Source organism: Manacus candei, unplaced genomic scaffold (assembly GCF_025592945.1).
Source record: "Manacus candei isolate 608988 ecotype Guabito, Panama unplaced genomic scaffold, ASM2559294v1 h1tg000023l, whole genome shotgun sequence".
In the NCBI taxonomy this organism is placed as follows: Eukaryota; Metazoa; Chordata; class Aves; order Passeriformes; family Pipridae; genus Manacus; species Manacus candei.
In genome coordinates, this window is record NW_026138071.1 from 2,833,831 (window position 1) to 2,857,617 (window position 23,787).

A 23,787-nucleotide genomic window follows, 5' to 3' on the forward strand; every position below is an offset into this window, starting at 1 on the left:
AAATTGTTTCTTCTGCTGAGCCTCAGTGCGGTTGACAGCTGTCATATACAAGCACTATACTTGAATACATGTCTTTAGAACTAGACAGTCTTAAAGGGCTTTAATCTTTTGTCTTTGCACATGCAGGGAATGCCTAGGAGCCAGAGACCCTTACTGCGGCTGGGACAGCAAGCAGAAGCGATGCACCACCATTGAGGACAGCTCCAACATGAGCCTGTGGACTCAAAATATTACTGAATGCCCAGTAAGTGGAAGGAGTGGAAATATTTTATATATACTGATATGTGTATGTGTCCGTGTGTATGTGTAGAAGGGAGAGGGAAAGTGAGTATGTGGCAGCCTGTCGTGAAGGCAGTGGCACACACTTAACACTTGTGCACAGCCTCCTGTTTGAAACAGAGAGACCCCAAATGTATTTGTTTGCTCCAAAAGATGGATCCCAAAGCAAGCATTCAGTCCTCCTCATGTCCCCCCATGCCTTGAGTGAAAAAGAATGGATCATGCTGTTGGGTTACTGCTGAGAACCACGTAAGCCCCAGCTGAAACTTGAGCCTTTTCAGGGCTGCTCCACTATCTTCCCAATCTCCTTGGCTTCACTGCAGGTTGAGAAAACAAGAATTTGGTTAACTTTCCTCTTGGATCCCTGAGTTGGGCCCGGTAGACAACACCGGTGAAAAAGTGTTGTACTTGGGAGGAAGAGCCATCCAGGCAGCAGCAGAGAAATTATTGCATGGATGCTTTGAAGAGGGAACAAAAGGATACAGTGTGTGCTAGAGAAATTAAGGGAAGAGGGGAGTGTAAGGAGGAGGGGGATATTAGAAAGACAGTGTTGAATTCTCTACAGCAGACCAAAGACCGAATCTACATGATATTGCAAAGAGATGGCCTTCTTTCCTTGCCCTGGTCTCCATGAGATGCATGAAAGGAAAAAAACTGTCTCTGCTTGAGTCAGTTTGAGTTGGCTCTCCAGCTCACTTCCCAGCCACCCACCCTCCTCTGATGACAATATCCAGTTCCTGGCTGTGATCCCCAGAAGCTGTCTAGCCAAATATAATTCCTGCTGCTTGAACTGTACCTGCAAGGTGGCTGGGGAGGAAAACCAGTCTTGTTAAATAAATTGAGAGTGGGGGAGAAATTCTCATTAATGTTCATCATTATTATCTAATGTCAATTAGCATGTTAATACTGCTAAGTCCGGTAGATAGAGAGAGGGGACTGGATGGGTTATATCTTCAGTATGCTATTTCTATCTGGAGGTGCTGGGATGTTTATTCCCCTTATCTTCCTTATTTCTCAGATATTTTCCCAGGAAATATTAGTCATTACTTCAATCCATCCTCAGCTTGGCAGGCTTAAGTTTTTCACTGCTGGATTCAGAGGCTTGTGTGTTTATAACCCTCCTGTGTTGAACTGGGATGCAGTGCTTCTTGATTGCCCATGCTGTTATCTCGTCCTGCTTAACGCCTGTGTCTGTTGATAGGTGTGTGAGGTGTTAATCCTCTAGTTTGAACATGTCTGCTGTGGTGCACACTAGGGAACATGCTACTCCAGATCATTGTTTCAAGGTCAAAAAATTCCAGCACAGAATATTCAGGAGCTTTGGCTGTTCCTGGGGTGCTAGTTTTACATTTGTTTTAGCATTTCCATTGTAGATTATTTTCATTGTAGGTGCTCTCATTCTGTTACATATATAAGCCTTGTGCTTTTCGACTGACAGGCTGCCAAGCTGTTTAAAATCCACACGCAAATGCTTTCTTTTTTGTTCACCTCTTCCTCTTACTGGAATGAATTCACCAGTAGTGTGGAGTGGGATGGCTCATTTAAGCACCTACATCAGCAATATCCAAGTATTTCCTTGTATTCAGTGCGGGATAAAGGTCACGGTCAACAGAGGCAAATGTCTAGGACAGCATATGTAGGTGACTACTGGAAAGGGAGGGGAATACAGTGCTGAATTTCAGTCCTGGAAAAGACCTGTCTGGGAATTTAGTTGGAAGAGTTACTGTCATAAGAAGTCCTGGCTTTTCTCACCCCACTTTTCTGGGCTGAGCACCAGGCGCTCAGCTGTGCTGGTACAGCTGTATGTGAGATCACAGTCTTGTGAAATGGTGTAGATAAAAAGCACCCCTCCCAAATAAACTTTTCCTAACCCAGATAATGTCAGTGAGTTCTTCTGCAGCCTAGCCCACAAACAGATGTCCTGGCACAGCTGAGAGACTGGCATGCAGCAACTTTTAAAGCCAGAACTGGCATATTATTGAATTATATCCTACATGGGCCAGGCATTTGTGTGAGTCAATCACAACACTAACACGACTGCTGCTCTTGTGCAAACAGGCTTGTTCAGAGCTAGTCTGAACATCTTTTTACAGCACTACATTATGCCACAGATTCCCTGTCTCCAGCTTTAATATTAAGGGACTTTAGATAGGGGATTAATCATGCAGTGTTAATATAATACCTTGGGCAATAGGTAATATATGTTATTACCAGGTAACACCCAGAAGCTACTCGAGGTCATTACTAAGGTTGCAATGTCAGCCATTTTAACATTAAAAAAAGATAGCACACAAATTCCACCAATTGCATGGCTCTTCCATTTATGTGCACATGTTGTATCAGGCAGTTTTGAATGGCTTTTCATGGGAATTGCAAGGAGGTAGCACAAAGTCATAAAGTTCAGTTCCTTGCTCTGGACACTAGTTTGCTGCAAGGAAAATGTGGACATTCTTTTCTCCTAGATTTGATTTTATAAATGGTTGAAGTAGTTTGACTGAAACTTTGCAAAAATTTTCAGCCTTCATCAAACAGCCAACGTGGAAACTTCCAGACGAAGTCATTAAAGCTTGGCAAAATTATAAGCGGTTGATATCTGAATGCTAAGATAAAGAACAGATGAAATGAAAGAATAAGGAATGCTTCTAGTCTTACCTGTAATATCAGCATAAACATGGAAAATATCCTGGTAGCAGGGATTAGGAATGGCCAGTGTGAATTTTCAGATCATGCATTTGAGCCTTTAGACTGTACAAGGAAGAAAGGAAAAGGTGAGGCCTTTGGTGTGAGTATGACAGCTTATAAAAGACAAGAATTCCAGAATTGGCAATATTGTCAGGTGAGAGAAGGGCATTTGATCAGATGTGTTTTTAAAGATGTCCGCTCTGTCTGATGGCACTCTGTTGGCTACAAAGGACTTGCCTTGTAAAGCTATTCCTGAAAAAGATCAATGCCTATGGGTTTTCATCCCACTTCCCAAGTTTGCTCTTTTGAAGATATTTTTGTGGATTTAAAGATGGAATAATAATCCATACGTAATTTCTTAAGTATAAAAACTTCCTGTACTCAGAATGTGACATGTCTATAAATCTCAGCATTTTGGTTATGGCTGCTTATTTGTTTAATTTTTGGGTTGTTTCCCAGTATCACTTATGAGCCAATAACTATTTGTCAGCTATTTTTTTTTTTTTTAATTGAAGCCACGGGCCATATCATACCATTGATTTCTGAACAGAACTCCCTGCTGGAATCAGCAAGGCTTTCCAGCTCAAAAATGAATAGAAATGATCCAATACTTGGATTATGACTTTTGTAAGGCAGGAGGAAAAAGGAGATAAAAATCTAGTATTAAGTATCTCAAAGTAGTTCTTTTGGTTTCCCGGCCCCCACCACCAACCTCCCATCCCCAACTTATAGCAACCAAAGTGTATTGATTTTTAAACAATGTTTAAAACAGCAAATTCAACAACAACAAAACTCAGTGTTCTCCTCCCTGGGCATCTTGCCTTGTAACCTGCAGCCCAGGGCAAATTTTTACAACAACATGATAATCTATTGCAAACAAAGGCTTACAGCAGATGCCTGAAACCCCCCAACTGCAGCCTGAGGAGTGCAATATCAAATCTAAATTACTTCCATGCCACTACTGCATGTTTTTGATGCTGCTGTAGATGGGTGAGAGGGGAAGATGACAGCCCACAGAGGTACATTCTGAGTGTTTAACATGGTGCCAAACTCAGAGAATAAGCACAGAGCAGCATGTTTCAGAGGATGAGTGTTGGAAAGCACTACTCCCGTGGTTGCAGTTGTCTCCCTGTGTGGCTCCTGAGCAGCCTTACAGCCCCTCTGGGGCAGCCCAAGGGGCTGATCCTGCTGGCAACAGAGCTGAGTGAAGCATGCACACTGGCGTTTGTCAGAGGCAGCTGGCTCAGATTTGGGGCCAGGGCTGTTGACCAGGGCTCCAGCCTCTTCCTTCCTTCACCCTTCATTGTGTGCGACACCAAGGCCAAATCCAGTGTTGCGTTTGCCAGTAGTTTTGCCAAAGCTGCTGAGCATCCCACCACCCTGTGGGTGACACCGCAGGGATGGGCCACTTGCAGGCATCCACCTTCTGTGCCATCCGTCTGCAAGGCCCAGCAATTTGGGACATGGGGTGGGGAGGATGGAGGGAGTCACCAGGGCAGAGTCCATCACGGTGCTGTACTGTCACAAGGGAATAGGCAGGGCCTAGGCAGGACCAGCACCGATCTCTTTCTGCCTTGTGTTTCTCAAGTCAGGAGCAGAGATGATGCCAGGTCAGGGGTGTTTAGGGCAGCTTTCAAGACATGGTCCTGGGCTGCTGGATTTTGCAGTAGTGGTGGAATGGGCACAAGAAGGCAGTGGTGGCCAGGTGTGATCCCAGGAGGACAGCATGCATCCTCTCCAGCCAGCCTTGGGGCTGAGGGTCTCAGCAGCTTACTCCCCAAGCCCTCAGCTTAGGGCTCACCTAGCAGCACTGGTTAGAACAAGGCACAGGGGAGCAAGCTCTGACACTCTGTCTCCTGGAAGGTCTTCACCAGTCCTGGGCTGAAATAGTTCTGTTTCTCATGCTTTTTGTCTGCCAGGACTGCACAGAATGCAGGAAGCTCAAGTCCCAACCTGTTCAGGGCTATACAGGCATGAAGGAAAGGGCAGAGGAAACAGATAGCAGCATGGTCTGGTCTTGAGATGAATTCTTGCTCTTTAGATCATTGTGATCCTCAGCATTAATGCTCGTCACCGCCATCTCCTTCGCTTTCTGTCCTTCACCCATTTGGCCATTTAGGCTACAGCTCTGTTTAGAAAGGGATCCAGTTCTTACTGTGTGTTTGGACAGAGCCAAACTCAGCGAGGCTTGGTCTCAGCTGGTCACTATGGTTATATGAATGCTAACTCAGAAAACACTCTGCAGGAAGCACTGCAGACGCTGGAGCATAATGAGTGGGGATGATCACTGGCTGTGTGTTTGAAGGCTGAAGCTGTGCAGTGTGGGACAGGAGCATGGTGGTTTTATGGTGTGGCAGATGGATGCTTGCTCCTGGTGCGGTGCTGGCTGGGTCAGCTTGGTGCCTGTGCACACATGTTAGGTATGTGGTGTGGAATTTGGAGGGTAAATATTGATGTGGCATTGTCTGAAAACAACCCTCTGTTTTCAATCCTGCTCGCAAGCACAGACAGCTCCCATCTAAGCTGCATCCTAATCCCCCCCGGCAGCTTTGTTTGGCGTTTCTATTGTGGGCCTGTCTCCAGAAATGTAAACTTGCTATTAATGACTTTTTTTTCCTCTTAAAATTAGGTGAAAAACCTGACAACAAATGGAAGATTGGGGCCTTGGTCCCCATGGCAACTGTGTGAGCATTCGGATGGGGACAGCACAGGCTCCTGTATGTGTAGGTCACGTTCATGTGACAGCCCTCGTCCTCGCTGTGGAGGTCGTGCTTGTGAAGGGGCCAGGATTGAGGTCGCAAATTGTTCAAGGTACCTTAGTGTTCTTTATGCTTTTTAGGAAGGGAACAAGAGTTGTGCCTGTCCACAACTTAGCTCTTTCCCTGTGTTTTTGTGACCATGTTGTTGTATCCCAGCCAAAGTAAGGTGTGTGAGATCCAACTTGAAGTCAGCGTAAAATGAAGGAGCCCAAGGGCTCTGGGAGAAGGGCCTTCAGCCAAGGCTCTTGGAAGATGAGCACCCAAAATTACCATACACATTAACCTTCCCTACACTGTACCTTGGTTTCCCTCCCTGTGCAGTGAGTAGTGACCCCTCAGGAGGAGGTGAATAAGGCAGCGGTAGTTGTTAGCCGACTGAACAGCAATAGGCTAAAAACATCAATAAACTCATAATTTTTCAGAGTTTTGGTTTCACGACTGCATTTCCAAAAGCAAGCAGAGCTCCTTCAGAGTAATGCTTGTAAAGACAGGGCCTAGCTTAGCTCTGAGCAAGGCTTGTTTGCCCTGTTCTGCAAGTCTGTGAACTGTCTGCAGCATGCTAGCCAGGTGAAAGCAACACATCATCACCTGGCAGTGAGCAGCGCTCGGGAGGCCTGTCTGCCGGGGATGGCACTGCACCAGCACATGCAGCTCAACTCCTGCCTGTCCACAGAAGTCTGAAACAATTGCTTGAACAGTATGGAAGCTAAATGTCCTCCTCTTGGGTGCCCAAACATAGCCATGGTGTTTGTGTCTGTGTTACTTCACCACCCTCAGACTACATCATGTCATGACTCAAGGAAAGACGATGCAATAGTGTAAGCACTATTTAACCAGGGTGGGGACAGCTAGTATTTTGGTAAATATTGGGTCAATACAGTTTTTATCTACTTTATCTTCTCCATAAACATTCATTCCATTAAGGACAGCTGTCTCTTGATTCATCCCTGGAGATCAGTGCTGGTCTTGGCACCAAAAATTCAGAAATACTCATGTTTTAATTGGCATATCTCCTTCCAGTTGTGGGCTGTGCTGCCCAAAAGGTGTGCAGTCATTCCTGTCCCTGTGCTGCCAATGTGGGCTGAGCGGAGCTTTCCTCAGGCAGGCTTTTTATGTCAGTGGCAAATGGAAAACATGCCAGTGGGATGGGTTTCTCAGCACTGCTCTGGTGGCAAAAAAGGCAGGAACAGCTTCTAAGAAGGGGATGAAAAACAGATTATTCAATCTTAAGACATAGGAAAACAGCATGGTTTGAAAAATAGGGACATCTGGTCATCCTACATCCGCCTCAGCCCTCAAATTTCCTTTAATTGACTTCATATGGCATTGAGATTTCTTTCTGCAAAGAGGGAGCAGGATGTTTTAAAGATGAGTTCTATTAGAAAGCTGGAGATCTCAAAGTGGAAGGTGTCTTATTTCTGTTAAAAATCATGAAACACAAATATGCTGAGAACTGTTGGGTTTTTGAGGATTTTTTAGTAGAAATTACTTGCCCTTTTTGCAGCAATAACAGCAACCTTCCATTTCATGTTTTTCTTTTCATAATTTTACACATAATCTTTCTTTTGGGTTAAGAAGTGGGGAGGTAGTAGGTGGGTTAAAACTTGGCAGAATAATATGGAATAGTAGGATTTTTATATAAGTGAGTTTCTTGTTCTTTGACCTTGTTTGGGGTGGGAAGGGGAGGGGAAGGGAAGCAGGGAGAGGGATAAGAGAACAAGAGGAGGGGAGAAAGATCTATCAGGGTTCTGAAATAAAGCTGCCAAGAACAGGCAAGAGTTGATAACAAATACAAAAAGTGTGAAGGGCAATGTCGGTTTTAACTTTCATCCTCTACCCTGATTGGTGCTATGCCAGAAAATATTTCTTGCCAGCAGTGTTATTAGTTCAGTAAATGCTTTGAAAATTAACATCTGTTTTCAAGCTTAACTTTCAAGATTCGGAGAGCACCTGAGTTGTTTTCTGACTAGACTTTTTAGAAAGTTTTTTTTTATGAAAGAACACACCCCAAAAAAGATATTTTTTGGCTTAAGGCAGTGAAGTGTCAAGATTAGGCAGTTTTATAAGACAGAGCATTACCACTGTCTCCATATGAAATGAAACCTGCAGCACAGAAGAGATGAGATACAGTTCTTCCTCTCCTGCTTCAAGGTTCCTCTGCCAAATCAGAGGAAGGTGAGCTTTAATAGATGCAAGATTTAAAAGATGAAAATGTTGGCTTCTGTGTCAGCACGTTTGAGTCACCACACGGCAGCAGCGTCGCCGGCACGTGCTCAGCCCGTTGCAGGCACGAGGCACGAGGCACGGAGTGTTTGCCAACATCTCTGTCGCTGAGGTGTGAACTAAGGGGTTTTACATCACATTTGCTTCAGGCTGTGTTACCACTCTTCAACAGAGATGTGATCACTCATTAAACCATGAAACTCGATCCTGCCTCTGAGCTCTTAATTGCCTCTGGTTTCTACAGATTTAAGGTCACACTACAGTGACGTCTGCAGGCGGCCATGAAAGCTAGAAGCAATTATTGTTATTTTTAATGAAATTTGAGATTTCCACTTAATAGGATTCAATGCTGAAGGCTCTAGGAAAACACAAAATATTATGAGGTTTGTGATAAAACCATGAAAGCTGGCAGTGGTATTGCTGTAAGAGATTTAAAGCATCCGTACTTACTGAATTAGCTGAGGCTAGGTTTTTTACATCCTCTGGCACAACTGGCATTCCTGATTCTCAAAACCTGCACTTTTTGTGCAGAAGAGTTCAGGAGACACAACTTTGGGATCAGCCATTGGCTTGGAAGAGCTGGGTTATGATACACTGGGGAGGTGATGAGGGAATAGTCAGTGAAAGTTATGCTAGCCACACTGTTACCTGACAAATCGTAGGAGGCATTTGCAGAATCATTCAGCATTGTCTTCATTCTCTTTCTTTCCAGTTCTTAGAGACTTCAAAGGGGAGAAAAGTTAGGCCAGTGCTAAGCGCTTTTGAAACTCCCTTTTCTAAATCTCCTCTGATATAAAGTCTGGTTGAAATGAATAGTCTTGTGTGTTTTGCTGTATAAAGCATGGCATGATAAGGGAGACTGTTGGATGACCCCATACTCTGTTTTCTCTCACCCTTTTTTGTTAGAAATGGCGCTTGGACACCCTGGTCTTCCTGGGCCCCATGCAGCACCTCTTGTGGGATTGGCTTCCAGGTCCGCCAGCGATCCTGCAGCAATCCTGCTCCACGGTATGGGGGCAGGGTCTGCGTTGGACAGAGCAGGGAAGAAAGGTAGGAGTTGTCCACAACACTGTGTGTTCATTTCTGTGGTTGTAATGGTGGCAGCTGGGAGTGGTGACTCTTACGTGACTGCAGATTAAGGTGCTTAGCTGAATGTGCCGAGCGGAAGGAGTTCCAGAGCCTGGGAGGGATAAGGTTGCTTACATGCATGGCCACTCTTTTTCAATGAGCCTGTGAACATCAGAGACTTCAGAACTGGCTTCACTATCAAGCAGGACCTCCATAAGTATTCCTGTGCCCCCAGCAGGGGGCTGCCCTCCTCACCTGAAGGAGAAGCTGTGCCTGCTGTTGGCAGAGTTTACAGATCAGTTGCACTCTTCTGATCTGTCCTGGAAGTGGCAGCTGAGTATGTGCAGCTTTTAATTGCCAGTTGCACCACTCCCAATTCTCTATTACTTGATGATGCTGGTGCACCAAAAGAAGTTCAAGGCAAAATATAGCTTAACTCACAGATTCAGTCTTGAGTTTTGCAGGGCATGGCATCAGAAAAACCTTTTTTCCCCTCTAAACTAAGACAATTTCATGAAAAATTACAAAAAACCAATACTTTTTGAACCTACAGAGCCATTTGCACTATAACACTTCTTCAAGCTTGACCCCTCATGAAACACATGCTTCAAGGCACTCCAACTTGTTTCCAGGTTTGACATTTCATTAAAGGCCACCTCTGCTTGGCAATAGGCTGTTGCTTGTCCCTTGAGTGGTCACTAAGACATGTCTCTCCATTTCTCAGAATACAAAGAGCAATTCATTTAACTTTCTTGTTTCAAGACATTTTAATGTTCGATTTGATTTGTGTCCATTCACAATGGTCCTTTTTGGGTTTAAAGATTACATCAGAGTCAATTGCAGTCCTGTGTGATTCAATTTGAGAACAATATTGATTAAAACTGTGAACAAAATTAAAGTTACTTTTGACACGGGAACATGAAATAGCATTCAATTAGGACCTGCTTTTAGATGCATACAGCATCTAGTTCAGCTCTATTTGCAAACTCTAGTTTCCTAGGGTCTGAGGAGCAGCAAAAGCTAGACTGTGTGAAGAGAAGATTGTCAGCTGTTTAGCACTTGCCATCAGTGACAGATCACTGTTGAGTTGTTCTCCCACTAGTCATTCCATTTACCACCCATTCTCTCTGTGATACTTGGGCTTCAGTTTATGAGCTCTATTATGGATTCAGTGTTTGTGGAAAAGTTTTGAGACTAGAGCACTTTAAAACACCTGATCTCGACCATTTACTCCAACTATCTCCCTGAGCTCAGTCTGGTTTTCCCCTCTCATTCTGTGCAAAGGCTACAGTTCTCTCCGTGAGCAGGAATATTGCTAATCTGGCAGTGTGTCAGCCTCTACTGGCTCTCTGTGCATGCATCAGTTGTACCCAGATGCAATGTGCAATCTTGTGTCCTGCACCATTTTGTTCCTTGGATGTGCTGATGTGAATGTTTTTTGAGCAATGCACTTTCTTCTTTCAGATTCTGTAATGAGAACAGTCCATGTCCATTACCAATTTTTTGGTCTTCATGGGGACCTTGGAATAAATGTAGCGTGAACTGTGGTGGAGGGATTCACTCAAGGCAGAGGTCCTGTGAAAATGGAAATACATGTCCAGGCTGTGCTGTGGTATGTATTGTTTATTGATGTTGCATAAGTGTTACCTACTGACAGACAGCATCTAGGAACTTGGTATTAGCTCCTCTCTCCATCTTGGTTTTTTTTCTTAAGCTAGAAGAAAATGCTTTCCTCAGCTTTTGCTGAAATGTACTTGGAAGCAGAGAGGTGGCAGATTTAGGGACAGACCGGAGTACGGAGAATTTCCTTAGGCCTCTGTGGGCTTAGATTTTATGGCCTTTACCTGAAAGCGCTATACATGTTTTTTTTCTTCTGTCCCGCTCCCAAGAATGATCTGTTGAGTCAAGGAGGCCACACACACATCCAAATTGAGTCGCACTGTCATACTTGAATAAACAGGTCCAACACCTAGTTCACCCATCAGTGACACAATGGCTACCCATTTGCTCTCTTTACTTTCCCTTTCCTATTCTAGCAGCAGTTTCATGCAGCTCTTTTAATTAGTTTTGTGGAGTTTCCTTTCAGAGCAAGCAGACTTGATCTGACACTTCCCATCTCTTCACAAGCTGTGTGACATTTACTCTAGAATCACGAGGTCCGGAAGCATTATTTCTTCCCCTCTGCCAGAAGAGAGAGATTTATTCATTTATTTTAAATCAAGAACACAATGTTCGTCACTGGAATTCCTCCCACTAGTGGTGAGAATTGTAAAACCCCCAAATCACCCCATCCCTATACACCAAGGATGGTAAATGGTTCATAACCCTCAGTAGAGAGTTCAAAAAGCCAATCAAACAAAAATAGCTGTAGAAAGAAATAATCTAAACCCATATTAAAAATCAAAAATAAACTTTTCAAGGAATAAACCTTACTGACATTTTGTCCTCATGGGACTCCTTTAGGCTGACCTGAGAGCAGCATCTCTGGGTCACAGCAGAAAACTTGTTGGCTGTTACTGTTATCTACTGCCTGAATTATTCTCCTGCCCATAATGTACCAAGCTGTCAAAGCCCCACAGGACTTAGAGTCAGCAAATAAACACAAACCTGAGGGAGACATAAAAATAGCAAGCATAGTTTACCCTTGAGGTCCACCTGAAGCTATGCACCGCCACTACTTCCATAGTCACCACATTTTGTGGTGTGCCCAACACTGGCTTGTGCCTGTGAGGTCAGATAAGGTGGATGGGGATTGTTTTAGATCCAGAAGGTACCTCCTTATTTTCTGAAGTGTAAACAAATCTCTGCCAGTTAGGCTCATGCTGTTTAATAAGTAAGGAGAAAGTGCTTTTCCTTCTTGACAGGAATATAAGACCTGCAACCCAGAGAGCTGCCCGGAGGTGCGCAGGAACACACCCTGGACCCCCTGGATGCCTGTGAACATCACCCAGAATGGTGCCCGCCAGGAGCAGCGCTTCCGCTACACGTGTCGTGCCCAGCTGTCGGACCCCCACGAGCTGCAGTTTGGGAGGAAGAAAACCGAGAGTCGTTTCTGCCCCAACGATGGCTCAGCAGTGTGTGATACTGACTGTACGTCCTGCCAGCTCTAGGGACCACAGGGCAAGCCTAGATTTGGTGGTGGGAGGGGGGTCCTCTCAGGACAACACAAACCTGACTGTGTCTGCAGTAGTACAACTAGTGTCACCTGTACGACCAGAGTCACTGCAGAATGCCAGGGATGGAGAGAGCCCTGTGACATAGAGATACACAGTCATGAGCTCTGTGCTTATGGCAGTGCAGAGATTTGTTCTTGCCGCCCCAAAGAGAAAAGGCAAGTAATGCAATTGTAAAGAAGAGAAGCTGTTCTACAGGACAGTGTGCCTTTTCTTTCTCTCTTGGGCTTCCCTTGTGCCCAGCCTCTCAGGTTGGTCCCTGCAGTACTGCTGTGATGCAAGTCAGTGTCTTGAGGGCACAGCCTGGACTCCCAGTTTTCTGCCCAGAAAGGTCATTTATCAAGGTGATCAGTAGACTCAGTTTGTGTGTATGCAAATTTTTTTTTGTGTTCTCCATGGAACAAAACTCTTGCTAAGGGCTTTCAACAGAAACTATTTCACAGGGCACATAAATCCTGATTTTATTCATGAGCTGAACTGCTTTTCAAAAGCCCAGCTTTTGATTAATTTGTGATCTCACAGTGTCTTGTTTGTTTTCCTTGAAGCTCTTGTTGATGACCTCCTCAAGACTGGTAAGACCACTGCACGGATTATCAATGGGGGCTGGTCCTTTTGGGGGGCCTGGTCTTCCTGTTCCAGGGACTGTGAGCTGGGCTTTAGGATCAGGAAGAGAACATGCACAAACCCTGAACCTAAAAATGGTGGCTTGCCCTGTGTGGGGTCAGCGATGGAGTACCAAGACTGCAATCCTCATCCCTGCCCAGGTAACCATGAACATCTTCCTGCATGAAATTCAGAGGAGTTTTTCCCAAATCTTAATGGTAGAGCAACAACAACAACAAAATCAGTATTTCTAAGCTGCTTTTTTTAAAAAAAAATTTGGGGGATTTTCCTTAGTATTTTTAAAACTTTTGTAACGACCCAGATATGTGATCTTTAGCGCTGGCTTAGGTTTCACCTCGGCTCAGAGGGTAACACAGCCACATCCTCTAGAGGAAGTAGTAGGGTGGCTTGTAGCAATTTTTTGCTTCAGGAAGGTTTGATGCTCCATCCTGTGGAGGGCATCATGGTGTATCTGCTCCTTGAGGAGGAGGCAGGCTTAATAAATGTGGCTTAATACTGTATAGAGATGCTTGATGTGGCGGCTCTTCTTGTGAACACTTGTTTCTTCCCCCTCTCCTGCTTACGTATTGTTCTTGCGATGGGCATCTCCTCTTGACATCAGTTACCATTTCCTGCACAGCCAGCAGGGAGTATTCTTGCCTGGTTTCCTGGTTTTCGAGTTTGTCCTCATGTTTATGTTGCACTCCTTGTCCAGAATAGTAGTAATAGACCATTGACTACTGTATTCTCTCTCACTTATCCTTCTCCTTGCTCTGTAATAACTATCTATACTAAATTTAAGTGATCTTACACAAATTACCTTACCTCTTTGCAGTTCTAGCAATTATCTACCTCTGGCAATATAGTTTGTGGCCTATACTTGAAAATGCTCTATTATAGTAGTACTATTATGATTCTAAAATTCAATACAAAGATAAAATTCCAATGCAGAGATGATCAGAATGTGCAGCAAGAGCGTAGCAGGAGTGTCAAATATTGCACTCTATGCCCTATAAAAAGGAAATAACCCTAGTACAATAAAGGCAGCTATTAGTACTATTTTGGAAGCTCTCAGTGGCTTTTCACTAATGTCTGTGCCCTTCTTCTGTGCTGTTTTCTCTCCTTGGACAGTATGATGTTTTACAATCTGTTCTGAGTGCATGATTACTATTTCTCTGTGTCTCCCTCTTTCCCTGCCTCACTCAATGTGTATACAAAAATCCTGGGTTTATCTTGCACTAAGTCATCAGGTTATTATCTTCTAAATTAATGGCATGTCGACCTGTGAACCAGGCAGTATAATGGGTGGGGGGTGGGGGAATCAGGGTTCTTAAGTCCCTCCCTAGTTTTACTATTAACCTCCTATGGAGTTATGCTCAGATCATAAAATGGTTTGGGTTGGAAGAGACCTTTAGAGGTCTTCTAGTCCAATGCCCCTGCAATGAGCAGAGACAATAAGTAAAGCCTCTGAGTTTCTGTTTCCTGAAGGCTGAAACTAGAGGACTTTGGGGCCCCACAGAAAGGTGCCATATCAGCTCCACTTAGGTTCTACAGCACTTTTTTCCCAAGTAAATCTGCTGTTGCTGTAAGTGAAGTGTCAGGAGATAGTAGTAGTAATAATAATAATAATAATAATAATAATAATAATAATAATAATAGCAATGCTGTTCTATAAAAAGGGAAGGAATAGAATGGAATAGACTATTTCAGTGAATATTAGTGACTACCATAAAGAACAGTTACTGTGTTGGCACTTTATTATGCAGAGCCTTTTTCTGTTTAGATTTCATTCTGCATCTGCAGACTGCAGTACGTTTGTACTCTCTCTTGATGTAAAGTTCGTCTTGTCAGGCCCTAATGTCCTGGGGAGCGGGAAACTGCTAGCTAGTCTGGGCAGGGCGGATCTGGAAGGTGAGATACCAGGGTTCTCCAGCTTTGTCACAGTGAGAGGAGTAACCAATGTCATCTACCTCTCTCTCCTTGCTTTCCAATGTCCTCCAGTGAAAGGCTCCTGGTCTTGCTGGACTCCGTGGTCTCACTGCTCAGCAACCTGTGGAGGTGGGCACTACCAGCGCACGCGGACGTGCACCAATCCAGCCCCGTCCAGCGGGGAGGATATCTGCATTGGCCTGCACACCGAGGAGGCCCTCTGCAACACGCACCCCTGCGAAGGTAGCCACTTCTCATCCCTGCTCCAGTTGGCTTGGAGGATGGTGGGAGCAAGGCACATCTGCAAAATGTTTAAAAAGTATATCAGAAACACCACCAGTTACAAGTTTTTCTGTAGGTGTCTGCTGAGCCAGGGAAAAAGGAGACATCCCAGTGTTCAACTGCAACGCGTCGCCTTTCTCTGTGCCTTCTCACTCCTAGCCCATGCTCTGGCATTCTGGTGCCAGTCAGGCAAAATTTTGCCAATGGTTGATCCATTTCAAGTAATTGAAAAAACTGGAGCTTGGTTCTTCAGCATGGAAGCTTGCAAGACAAACAAAGGGATCATGATGCAGCAATCTGTAAGGTTGCTGCAGGGACAGTCCTTCCTTTTTCTTTTGCAGACAGCAGATGAGCATGTGCTACAACTCAGAGGACAGGGTTTAGTTCTGTGCTGGCTTTCCATTACCTTTGTGTCTTTCTGACTCCTGCCCTTGGGGACCTCAGCAGAACTCTGTAATTGCTCTAACTGGTGCTGGCTGCTTTATGGGAAGCCATATCAAAACTTGGAGGTCCTGGTGCAACATTGCCCCATCCAACTCCTTGTATGACTTTAACCAGAGAGCTGATATAGGAGCTTTTAAGACAACTCCTGTGCAGTGCTCCACCAAAGGTTAGTTTAGTCCATATTAAGAAAACTACAGCCTGACAAGTAGGGTATGATGCTTGCACTGGTATTTGTATTGAGAAAATTAAATCCATTAAAGACCCCTGGATTAGGTGTGTGAGAGAGTCCCAGGCCAGGATCTAGACATCCTTCAGCATCGGAGAAGTTTGATATCTACAAAACATCTTTTTCCTTCTTGGTGACGTCGTCTGTGTGTTTTTCTGGTCTGGATTTCAGGTGGCTGGTCAGAGTGGTCGGAGTGGAGCCTGTGTAACGAAGAGGGCATCCAGTACCGCAGCCGCTACTGCGAGGTGCAAAGCCCAGACTCTTCTCAGTGCGTCGGGAACAGCACCCAGTACCAAGATTGCCTGTATAATGAAATCCCCGGTATGTACAGTGTCACCAAGGAGGGAGAGGGTGGGCCAGTTCAGGAGAGCAGTTCGTGCCCAAACTGTCAAACTAGGCTGAGATTTTCTTTATTATAAATTAGGCTTGGATGCTTCTAGAAAAACAAGCAAACAACCAAACATGTTATACATTCCCTTGTGGCAGGCACAGGGTAACTGGCATTCCCTTAGGCAGCTTAATATTTCTTTTAAACGGAATTACCTAGATCTATAACAAATAACTAGTATGGCTTCACCTGAACTGAAGCTTTTAACTTTGCATAGTTCATCTCAGGCTGGGATTTAAAAATTATCTCTGTTCTCCATATGGGTATGGGCAACAGAAGGTCCTTGATTTCAGGTATCAAAAGAAGCATCCCAAAAGAGTGAAGAATTAAGGTGAGGCAGATGGAGAAAATTTGGGTGTGAAGTAGGGAGATTAATCCAGGGTCTAACAGAGAGACACTGTTGATGTACAGATGGTCATCAGCATATTCCACCCTGTGTTTTCTGGAAATTGAATCTCTCAGGCAAATACTTGATATGGGTCTAGACTGAATAATGCCTTTCCAACATGTTATTTTTTGGATTACAGTGCCCTGACTTAAAAATCTGAGATCTCTAGGCAATGGTAGTCTTTTTCATGGTTTTCTCAGCTTTCATCTTTCCCCTTAATTGAAGAAGCTAAAGAGTGATCAGGTAACAATACTGGAATTGTCAGGTCTTTGGAGAGGTTTTGTTGCATGTGTTTCAAACTATGAGCTTATAATTCAATTTAGAGAGGCTCTCAGCTTGCCGCAGAACATGTGAGCACCTTCTCGTGTCTGGAGCACAGAGGGTTTAATTACTTGAAGAAGTAAAGTGATGGCAAAATGACAACTTCCTCCAATCTTCTTTTCTTTGTTTAGTGATCCTGCCAGCCTCCAGCATTGATGAGAGCACGAACTGTGGAGGTAGGGTACCATTACCTATGTATCTTATTTTTATCTTAACATGGCTTCTTTTCTCCCTGTGCAGTATCAACCAAACCATTAATCTATACAGCTCATATCCCACTGATAGCCTTAATTCCACTGGAGTCTTGCTGTCTGAGTCAGACTGGAGGAATGTATCGCATGTCCACTTGTCAGTTCCAAGATTTTCATTTATTTGAGAGTTTGGGTTGGCTACTGAGAGTCATTAATTACCAGGGAGCAATTGCTTGTCTCTCTCTACCCATAGGGTAAATGGTTCAGGAGGAAGGAAGGGATATTCCCCATTCCACCACTGTAAGCCTCCAGCTGTTTGAAGGCAGGTGTTTTTAAATAACCTATGAAGATTTCAGTGCACAGGGTCTCAGACAGATCCTTTGCTGATATAGGTTGAGATTAGAGGTTTATACTTGTCCTCCAAGCATTTCCTTTCATTCAAGTTCTCACCTCTCACAGGAACCATGTCTCCATTCTGCATGTAACTTGGAAGGATCCAGTCATTAGTGTCACTTTTCTGCTGCCCTAGGAGCCCCGAGATAAAAATGCAGACTGAAGAAAATGGCAGGTTTCTTTAACGTTTTGAAATGCTAGTTTCACACTAATGGCCATGCCAATTCCTGCTAGCATCACATCCCTGCTTTCCTGAAATCTAGATGATCTGCAGTCTGCCAAAATCTCCTCTCCCTGTAGAGATCATGGCAGAAACAGGCGTGCCACCTGTGGCATGGAAATGTGGCCTCTCGGTTTGCGACTCTGGGGAAATCAATGGGATTAATATTTCATCCCCTGCAATGTAACATTTGGCTTCCTGCACCACTCCTTCTCCCTCAGAGGGTGCAGTGGTTCTACTTCAGTTCCACGACCCCTTGCTACAGCTTGCACTCCACTGTTGTGCACTGTACCCACATTTCCTTCTTTTACCACCACCATTGTATTTGCTGTTGCAATCTACATTTTACCATAGCTAATATTATTTATTACTTAGTGTTCTACAATATTTGGCAAAGAAGCCAATCAATAGAAATTCTGTTGATGCATCTCAGAAAATCTATATTTTCTAAGTGATGAACCAGAAATCTTCCCCCCTGGGGATTCACAAGCTGAAAACAAAATAATTTGCTTGGTGTTTCCCCCTCCCCCTTTAAGATACAGCTAAAACTCATCTGAAAAATCAGATGGGTGTTTCAAAGGTGAGAGTGAAATGTAAGAGAGCTTTATGTAGTGACTTGCAAATGTGGCAGTGAAATGAAACATTCAGTGCAATATAAGCAAACCTGGGCCAGAGGAGAATGTGGCAGCGTGTCATGTGCCTTTACTGAGCACAGTTGTGTATTTGGTGTTTTAGCTGTCGAAAGTGATGTAAAGCAGGCAGAGGTTTTTAGAAAGGAAATGTCTTTTTGAAGAAGTCTTGTAACATTTAGTAAGAAATTATAATCTTTCTGCTAGTTTTTTTTTTGGACCATCATCCAAAACACAATAGAAAGTGGTAATCTTGCAATAGAGTTTTATAGTGTGGTTTGAAAAATAAGTGTAGTTCATCAGTCTAATAAATTCTGTATGTCCCTTACTGTAATTATGATTGAAGTGCATTACTTTGCTGTAGAATTCTGTTGGTTTTGTTCTTTTTAAACTCAGGAGAATATTTTTTAACTAAAGATTAGATGAGAGCCATTGACTAATGGGCAGAATCTGCTGTTTGAAAAGCATATCAGTTAAAATGTAAGATGGCACCCAAAAAATGCACGCCGTGATCAGACTAAGAATGAACCTCATTTAAAGTCACACTCTGACTGGGCCCATTTCTCTGCACACAGTCAAGTCAACACAGCAGTCTGTCCAGATGAATTGGCTTTTTAAGTATTACAGGAAATTTACCGCTGCAGTCGCCACCGAGCCGGTGTGGGTGACCCCTGGGACAGCTGCCCCAGGGGGCCAGCAGTCAGGGGGTCCCCCTCAGGCACTAGGACCCCTGTCAGGTCTGTTTGAAAGATGAAAGAGCAAAGGCAGAGGAAAGGCAGTAGCATTTGGAGTCAAATAACTGATTCTTTCTCTGTAGAGTGCCCCTTGCACATAGCTAAATCCAGCGGGGTCATAAAGTTTTGCCACCCAAGATTGCCTCTGGTTGCTTCATTAACTTGGTGGCTGTAAAGGGTGCTACTGTTTGTTCTGTTGTCAATGGAGATCTGTTGGTGGTTGGTTTTACTGTGGGGTGTGAGACTCTGTGAGGTGAGGGAAGAATGAGGAGTGCTGTTTGACTTTGTCTTCCCCCCACCAGTCAGAGCTGTGAGTGTGTTAGGTACTTCTCAGCACGTGGGATGCACAACTACAGCACCTTCCAGAGCTCAGTGCTGGGCTTGGAGGGTGCTGCTGCAATCCCATGTGGAGAGATTTCTGGAGGAGGCTTTTACAGTCCAAGAGCTTTTCTGTTTGAAATATTTGCACTGTAGCTACCCTGCTGGCACCTGCCTGCAACTGGCTTCCTATCTCTGCAATTTGTGGAGAAAGCCAACAAAGAAGTGTTTTTCAAGCAGTTCCCCCCTTTCCTTTGGCCACCTTATCGTTCTCATTCTCCTGAGGACCCCTATTTCACTGTTAGCAGTACAAATACAGCTCAGAGGTAGTGCAGACATGGTCAAGGCAATGCTGCCCCATGAATAAGCAAGAATGCTGAGCACACTTGGATTACAAGGGGGAGGAATGTGTATCTCCCCCACCCCACACACAGTCTCATAGGCATTTTGGGCAGCCAGCTAAAAGGGCTTTCCCCTCCCTTCCTTCCCCTTCAGAGAAACACTGAGCATTTTTATCCCCTTATTTCCATGACATGCACATGCTTTGGAATCCATTAATGTGCATTGTTTGTATGGCTCATTTCTTTAGCTGTCAGCTTAACATAATGTTTAGTTTCAATATCAATAGAGGGGAGAGAGGAGAGACAGGGAGGGAGCTTTGAGAAAACAATGCATGAACCTGTTAAACTGCTCAAGGCAGGGCTGCAGTGGGGGGACTGATCTGCAGGAAGATTATGTCAGTTTATGTTATAACATAAGACTCCAGCTTCAACAGCTTATTAATGTTGATCCCAAGATGTCACTGCTCTGATATGCACCTGTGGTCTTGTCGGGGGAGGAAAAGGGGCTGTTCTTTAAAAATAGCATCTCTTGTCATTTCCCTTTCAGGTTTTAGTCTCATCCATCTGATTGCCACTGGGGTCTCCTGTTTCTTTGGCTCTAGCCTCTTAACGTTTGTGATTTACGTGTACTGCCAGCGCTGTCAGAGGCAGTCCCAGGAGTCCACCGTTATCCACCCAACCACTCCCAACCATCTCCATTACAAGGGCAACACAACCCCCAAGAACGAGAAGTACACCCCTATGGAGTTCAAGGTAGGGTAAATACCACAAACAGCTTGATACTACCTAAATAATTTCTGTATTTATGTCATGTTTGGAACTGGGTAGGTTTGTGTTTCTGTGCCCAGCTGATGGCATTGTACAGAGGGTTGAAAGGGCATTTAGTTGTACTGTCACAAAGGGGTTAGAAAGCCTCATTACTGCAGTGGGATTTTGTTCTTTTTCACAGTCCTGATGAATGCCAGTCTGGCAAGTACATACCAAGATACTCCAGCCCATTCTGACTATTGAATGTATACAAATTGTCCTCTAAAAAATCAGTAAGAGCTCAGTTCAGTGCATTGTTAGTGCATGGTAAGAGGAAACGGAGGGGAGGAAGAATAAAAATGGAAACTTCATTAGACAAATAGCTGGGAAAATGTGCATTGGTAGGACGAGATTTTGGAAATTCTTTGGGAACTGCCAAATTGGAGTGAATGAGAAAGCAGAGAGGGTTTTGCTCCCTCTATCAGTACTGGACAGAACTTACCCCAGGCAGCCGTGCAGAATTTAATGACAGTAGCAGAGTAGGGAGCTGAAGCCTTTAGGAGGTGAGTGCTGAAGTGGCATATGCTGTTACCGTGTCTGCTTGCTAAAGAGAACACCACCCATTATCTGAGCAGATAGGACATGGTACTGGAGACAGTACGCTGAGACAGAGGCACGTCGTCGTGTTTGAGCATCAGCCTCCTGGTGAAGCGTGGGATCAGAGGATTGAGCAGTGGGATGGGTGGAGAGGCTTCATGTCACCACAGGAGGAACAGCCTGCCTAGGGTCACTTGAACAGTGTGGAGCATTATTTGGGACATGAACACAAAGCAGAAGGAAGCCCTGCAGCTGCTTATTCCTTCAAACAACTATGTGCTGTTGACATTTTGATTGTCTGTTTCTGCTGATCTGGCCTGGCTTCTAACTGAGACCCAACAATAAGATCAGTGGTGGGACCATTGCCATAAACTCCCTGGGTGTGGAGGACTGTTTCTATGTAGGAGTTGTATAATGCTGGGCACAGGATGACTCTTGATACATGGCCACAATTTGCAGTGTGAGTGCGCATCAGAAGTAAGAGCTTGCATCAAATAATTTGAAAAGTGTCAAAGTTGTTTCGCTGTTTTGAAGGAAAACAGTTTGAACTGGAAAATAACTGACCAGTTTGGCAATAAGAATGTCGTGAATTCCTTGTGTCAGGCACTGCAGCCTCTCAGAGAATCCTGCTGCCTACAAATGGAGTCTCAAAAACACATATGCTAGCAGAATAAGGCTACAGTTGCATACAGTTTAATAAGAGTGCAGCATCATAATGCAAGTCAGCATGGATTTGTGGGAAGTAAATCATGTCAAGCAAATTGGATTCCTTTTTTAAATTAAATAAATATTGATCTAGATAGGAGGAAAGCAGCAGATGTATTGGGATTTTCAGAGACTTTTAACAAAGTTTCACAGGATGTATTATTCTATACACTCTGCATATACAGGTTCGGTAATAAATTATTAAGACAGCTAAAGAACAGGGATCTGATCCTGGAAGCATCAAACTATGAGAGCAATCCTTTCAGTTATGTGAGTAGCTATGGCAAGGTCAATAGGAAGACCCAGATTAGAAAGGCTTGCAGGAATAGAGATAAGCAAGAGTATTCTCTTGTTTCTTATATAGCAAACAATGAAGAAAAGGCACAAAATTATTTCTGTGGCCAAAAGCAGGTAGTTACAAGTTGGATTTGTAACTAATTTCATTATTTGTGCCACATTTTCTTTGTGATTTGTGTCATGAAGAAAATCATATGTTAATTATCAGATGATACTAAAATAGGCAGAATGGTTACAATTTAGAAGGATGAGGTTGTTCACAGAATGATCTTGATCAGTTGGGTAAATGGGTTATGAAATGCACTATGTCTGTGTCAAGTGGTGCAGTGAAGTAGAAGTAATAACAAAGCTAAGCAAAGTTTAAAATAGCAGCCGATTAGTTAATGTAGTGTCAGGAGGGAGTTGACCTCTTTGATAGATCCATCTCTGAATACTTGATCTAGTGTATAGTAACAGTGAGCAGCTGCTAGAGTCTTCTTTCAAGGGACATAAAGAGCTTAGGCATTAGATCAAGTTTTGAAAAGTCTGGTTTATTTAAAGGAAGGCATTAGCTAACTGACACTGTATGAGTTAGGCTGGGGGGAGAAGGGACTTGGACACAAGGAGAGATAGACCAGATGGGGCTTATTTATAGAATGTTAGGAAGTGAAAGAGTTCAAGTGCATAAATCTGCAGTCATTGGACAGACCAAAACTAAATGTTTAGGAGCAAGAGGCTACTTGCTGAGAAGGACTCGAAGTCATACACTTTCAGAGTGGTGAATGAGATTTACAGAAGGGGTAAAATCTATTTATCAAGTGAAGACCCCTTTTCCCCATTCCTGTTGAGTATTTCCTTCTGCTCACCTTCTCTACTGACCCTCCTTTCCTAAACTCTTGACTGAAAATTTCTCATTTCATACTACAAATTTGCCACTCCTCAGTGTTCCCTTGAAGTATATAGCATTAGTGAAGTAAGAGGAAGGCTCTGTGTGCTCTGTGCTGTGTAATTACTTACAGAACTTGTTATGAGCCAGCTTTATATTTAGGAATAACTGGCAGAATTTTCTAAGGGTCAGAAGGGAGTTTTTCATGCCTTCAAGGAGCATGTGCAGTTTTATTGGGATGCCACACAATTAACATTCAAATGATGAAGAAGCTAAAATTCCCCTTCCTGAAAATGAGGATTGGACTGAATTTGGATATGGGCCCATCTGAATTTAAAATGTGTATGTATGAAAGAAAGTGGAAACATGTGAAATTCCAGATTCTAACTCCAAGTAAGTTTCTATTCAGCAAATACCAAGAAAACCGCCCTCAATATTTTTTAGGTAATGAAAGTGAAAGAATAATTGTAGGTTTATGTGTGTATCTGTGTGAAAGAGTTAATAAGTCCATGATTAAGGAAAGACATGATACATAGACTACTTTTCAGTTACAGAAAATGATAATACATAGTGACATGATGGTAGCAGAAGGCTGGCCATATGCACAAGTCTATTATTTTCCATTCTTTGATAATGGAAACAAGCCTTCTGCAACCATCTTTAGTTTGTTTTCATCTTGAAATATCTCTGCTCTCCAACCAGCAGGTGAAGACTGTAGAAAGTTTGTCAGTGTTACATTCAAATGTACAGCACTGAATGCAAACTTCTAAATCAAGGTGAATTTTATATGAAGGCAGATTTTAATGAAGGAAGTGCTGGCTGCTATGAGTCTTGTTGGACATTTCAGCGCAGCAATGCAGTAATGCAGATCAGATGTAAATATCATACATAACGGTGACCTATCGATCATTTAGCTGATGCTAACTTGCATAGCCAGTGTTTTGCAGAAGCATGTTTTATTTTTTTTGGCTTCTTTTCCCTTCCT

General features: G+C 43.7%; 1 protein-coding gene across 10 annotated transcripts in view; it reads left to right on the forward strand.

The window, feature by feature from the left end:
* SEMA5B (semaphorin 5B) overlaps positions 1-23,787 on the forward strand; it is a 268,733-nt gene that overhangs the window by 225,160 nt on the left and 19,786 nt on the right. For 9 of the 10 annotated variants that reach the window (XM_051787552.1, XM_051787555.1, XM_051787557.1 and 6 more), the window contains 10 exons: positions 127-244; positions 5,591-5,772; positions 8,850-8,993; positions 10,476-10,623; positions 11,876-12,101; positions 12,730-12,948; positions 14,789-14,959; positions 15,840-15,989; positions 16,897-16,941; positions 20,139-20,344. In XM_051787552.1, the coding sequence (XP_051643512.1) occupies positions 127-244; positions 5,591-5,772; positions 8,850-8,993; positions 10,476-10,623; positions 11,876-12,101; positions 12,730-12,948; positions 14,789-14,959; positions 15,840-15,989; positions 16,897-16,941; positions 20,139-20,344 (1,609 nt within the window). Of the gene's footprint in view, positions 1-126; positions 245-5,590; positions 5,773-8,849; positions 8,994-10,475; positions 10,624-11,875; positions 12,102-12,729; positions 12,949-13,409; positions 14,527-14,788; positions 14,960-15,839; positions 15,990-16,896; positions 16,942-20,138; positions 20,345-23,787 lie in introns of those variants that run through there. The other variant, XM_051787559.1, reaches the window with a different exon arrangement.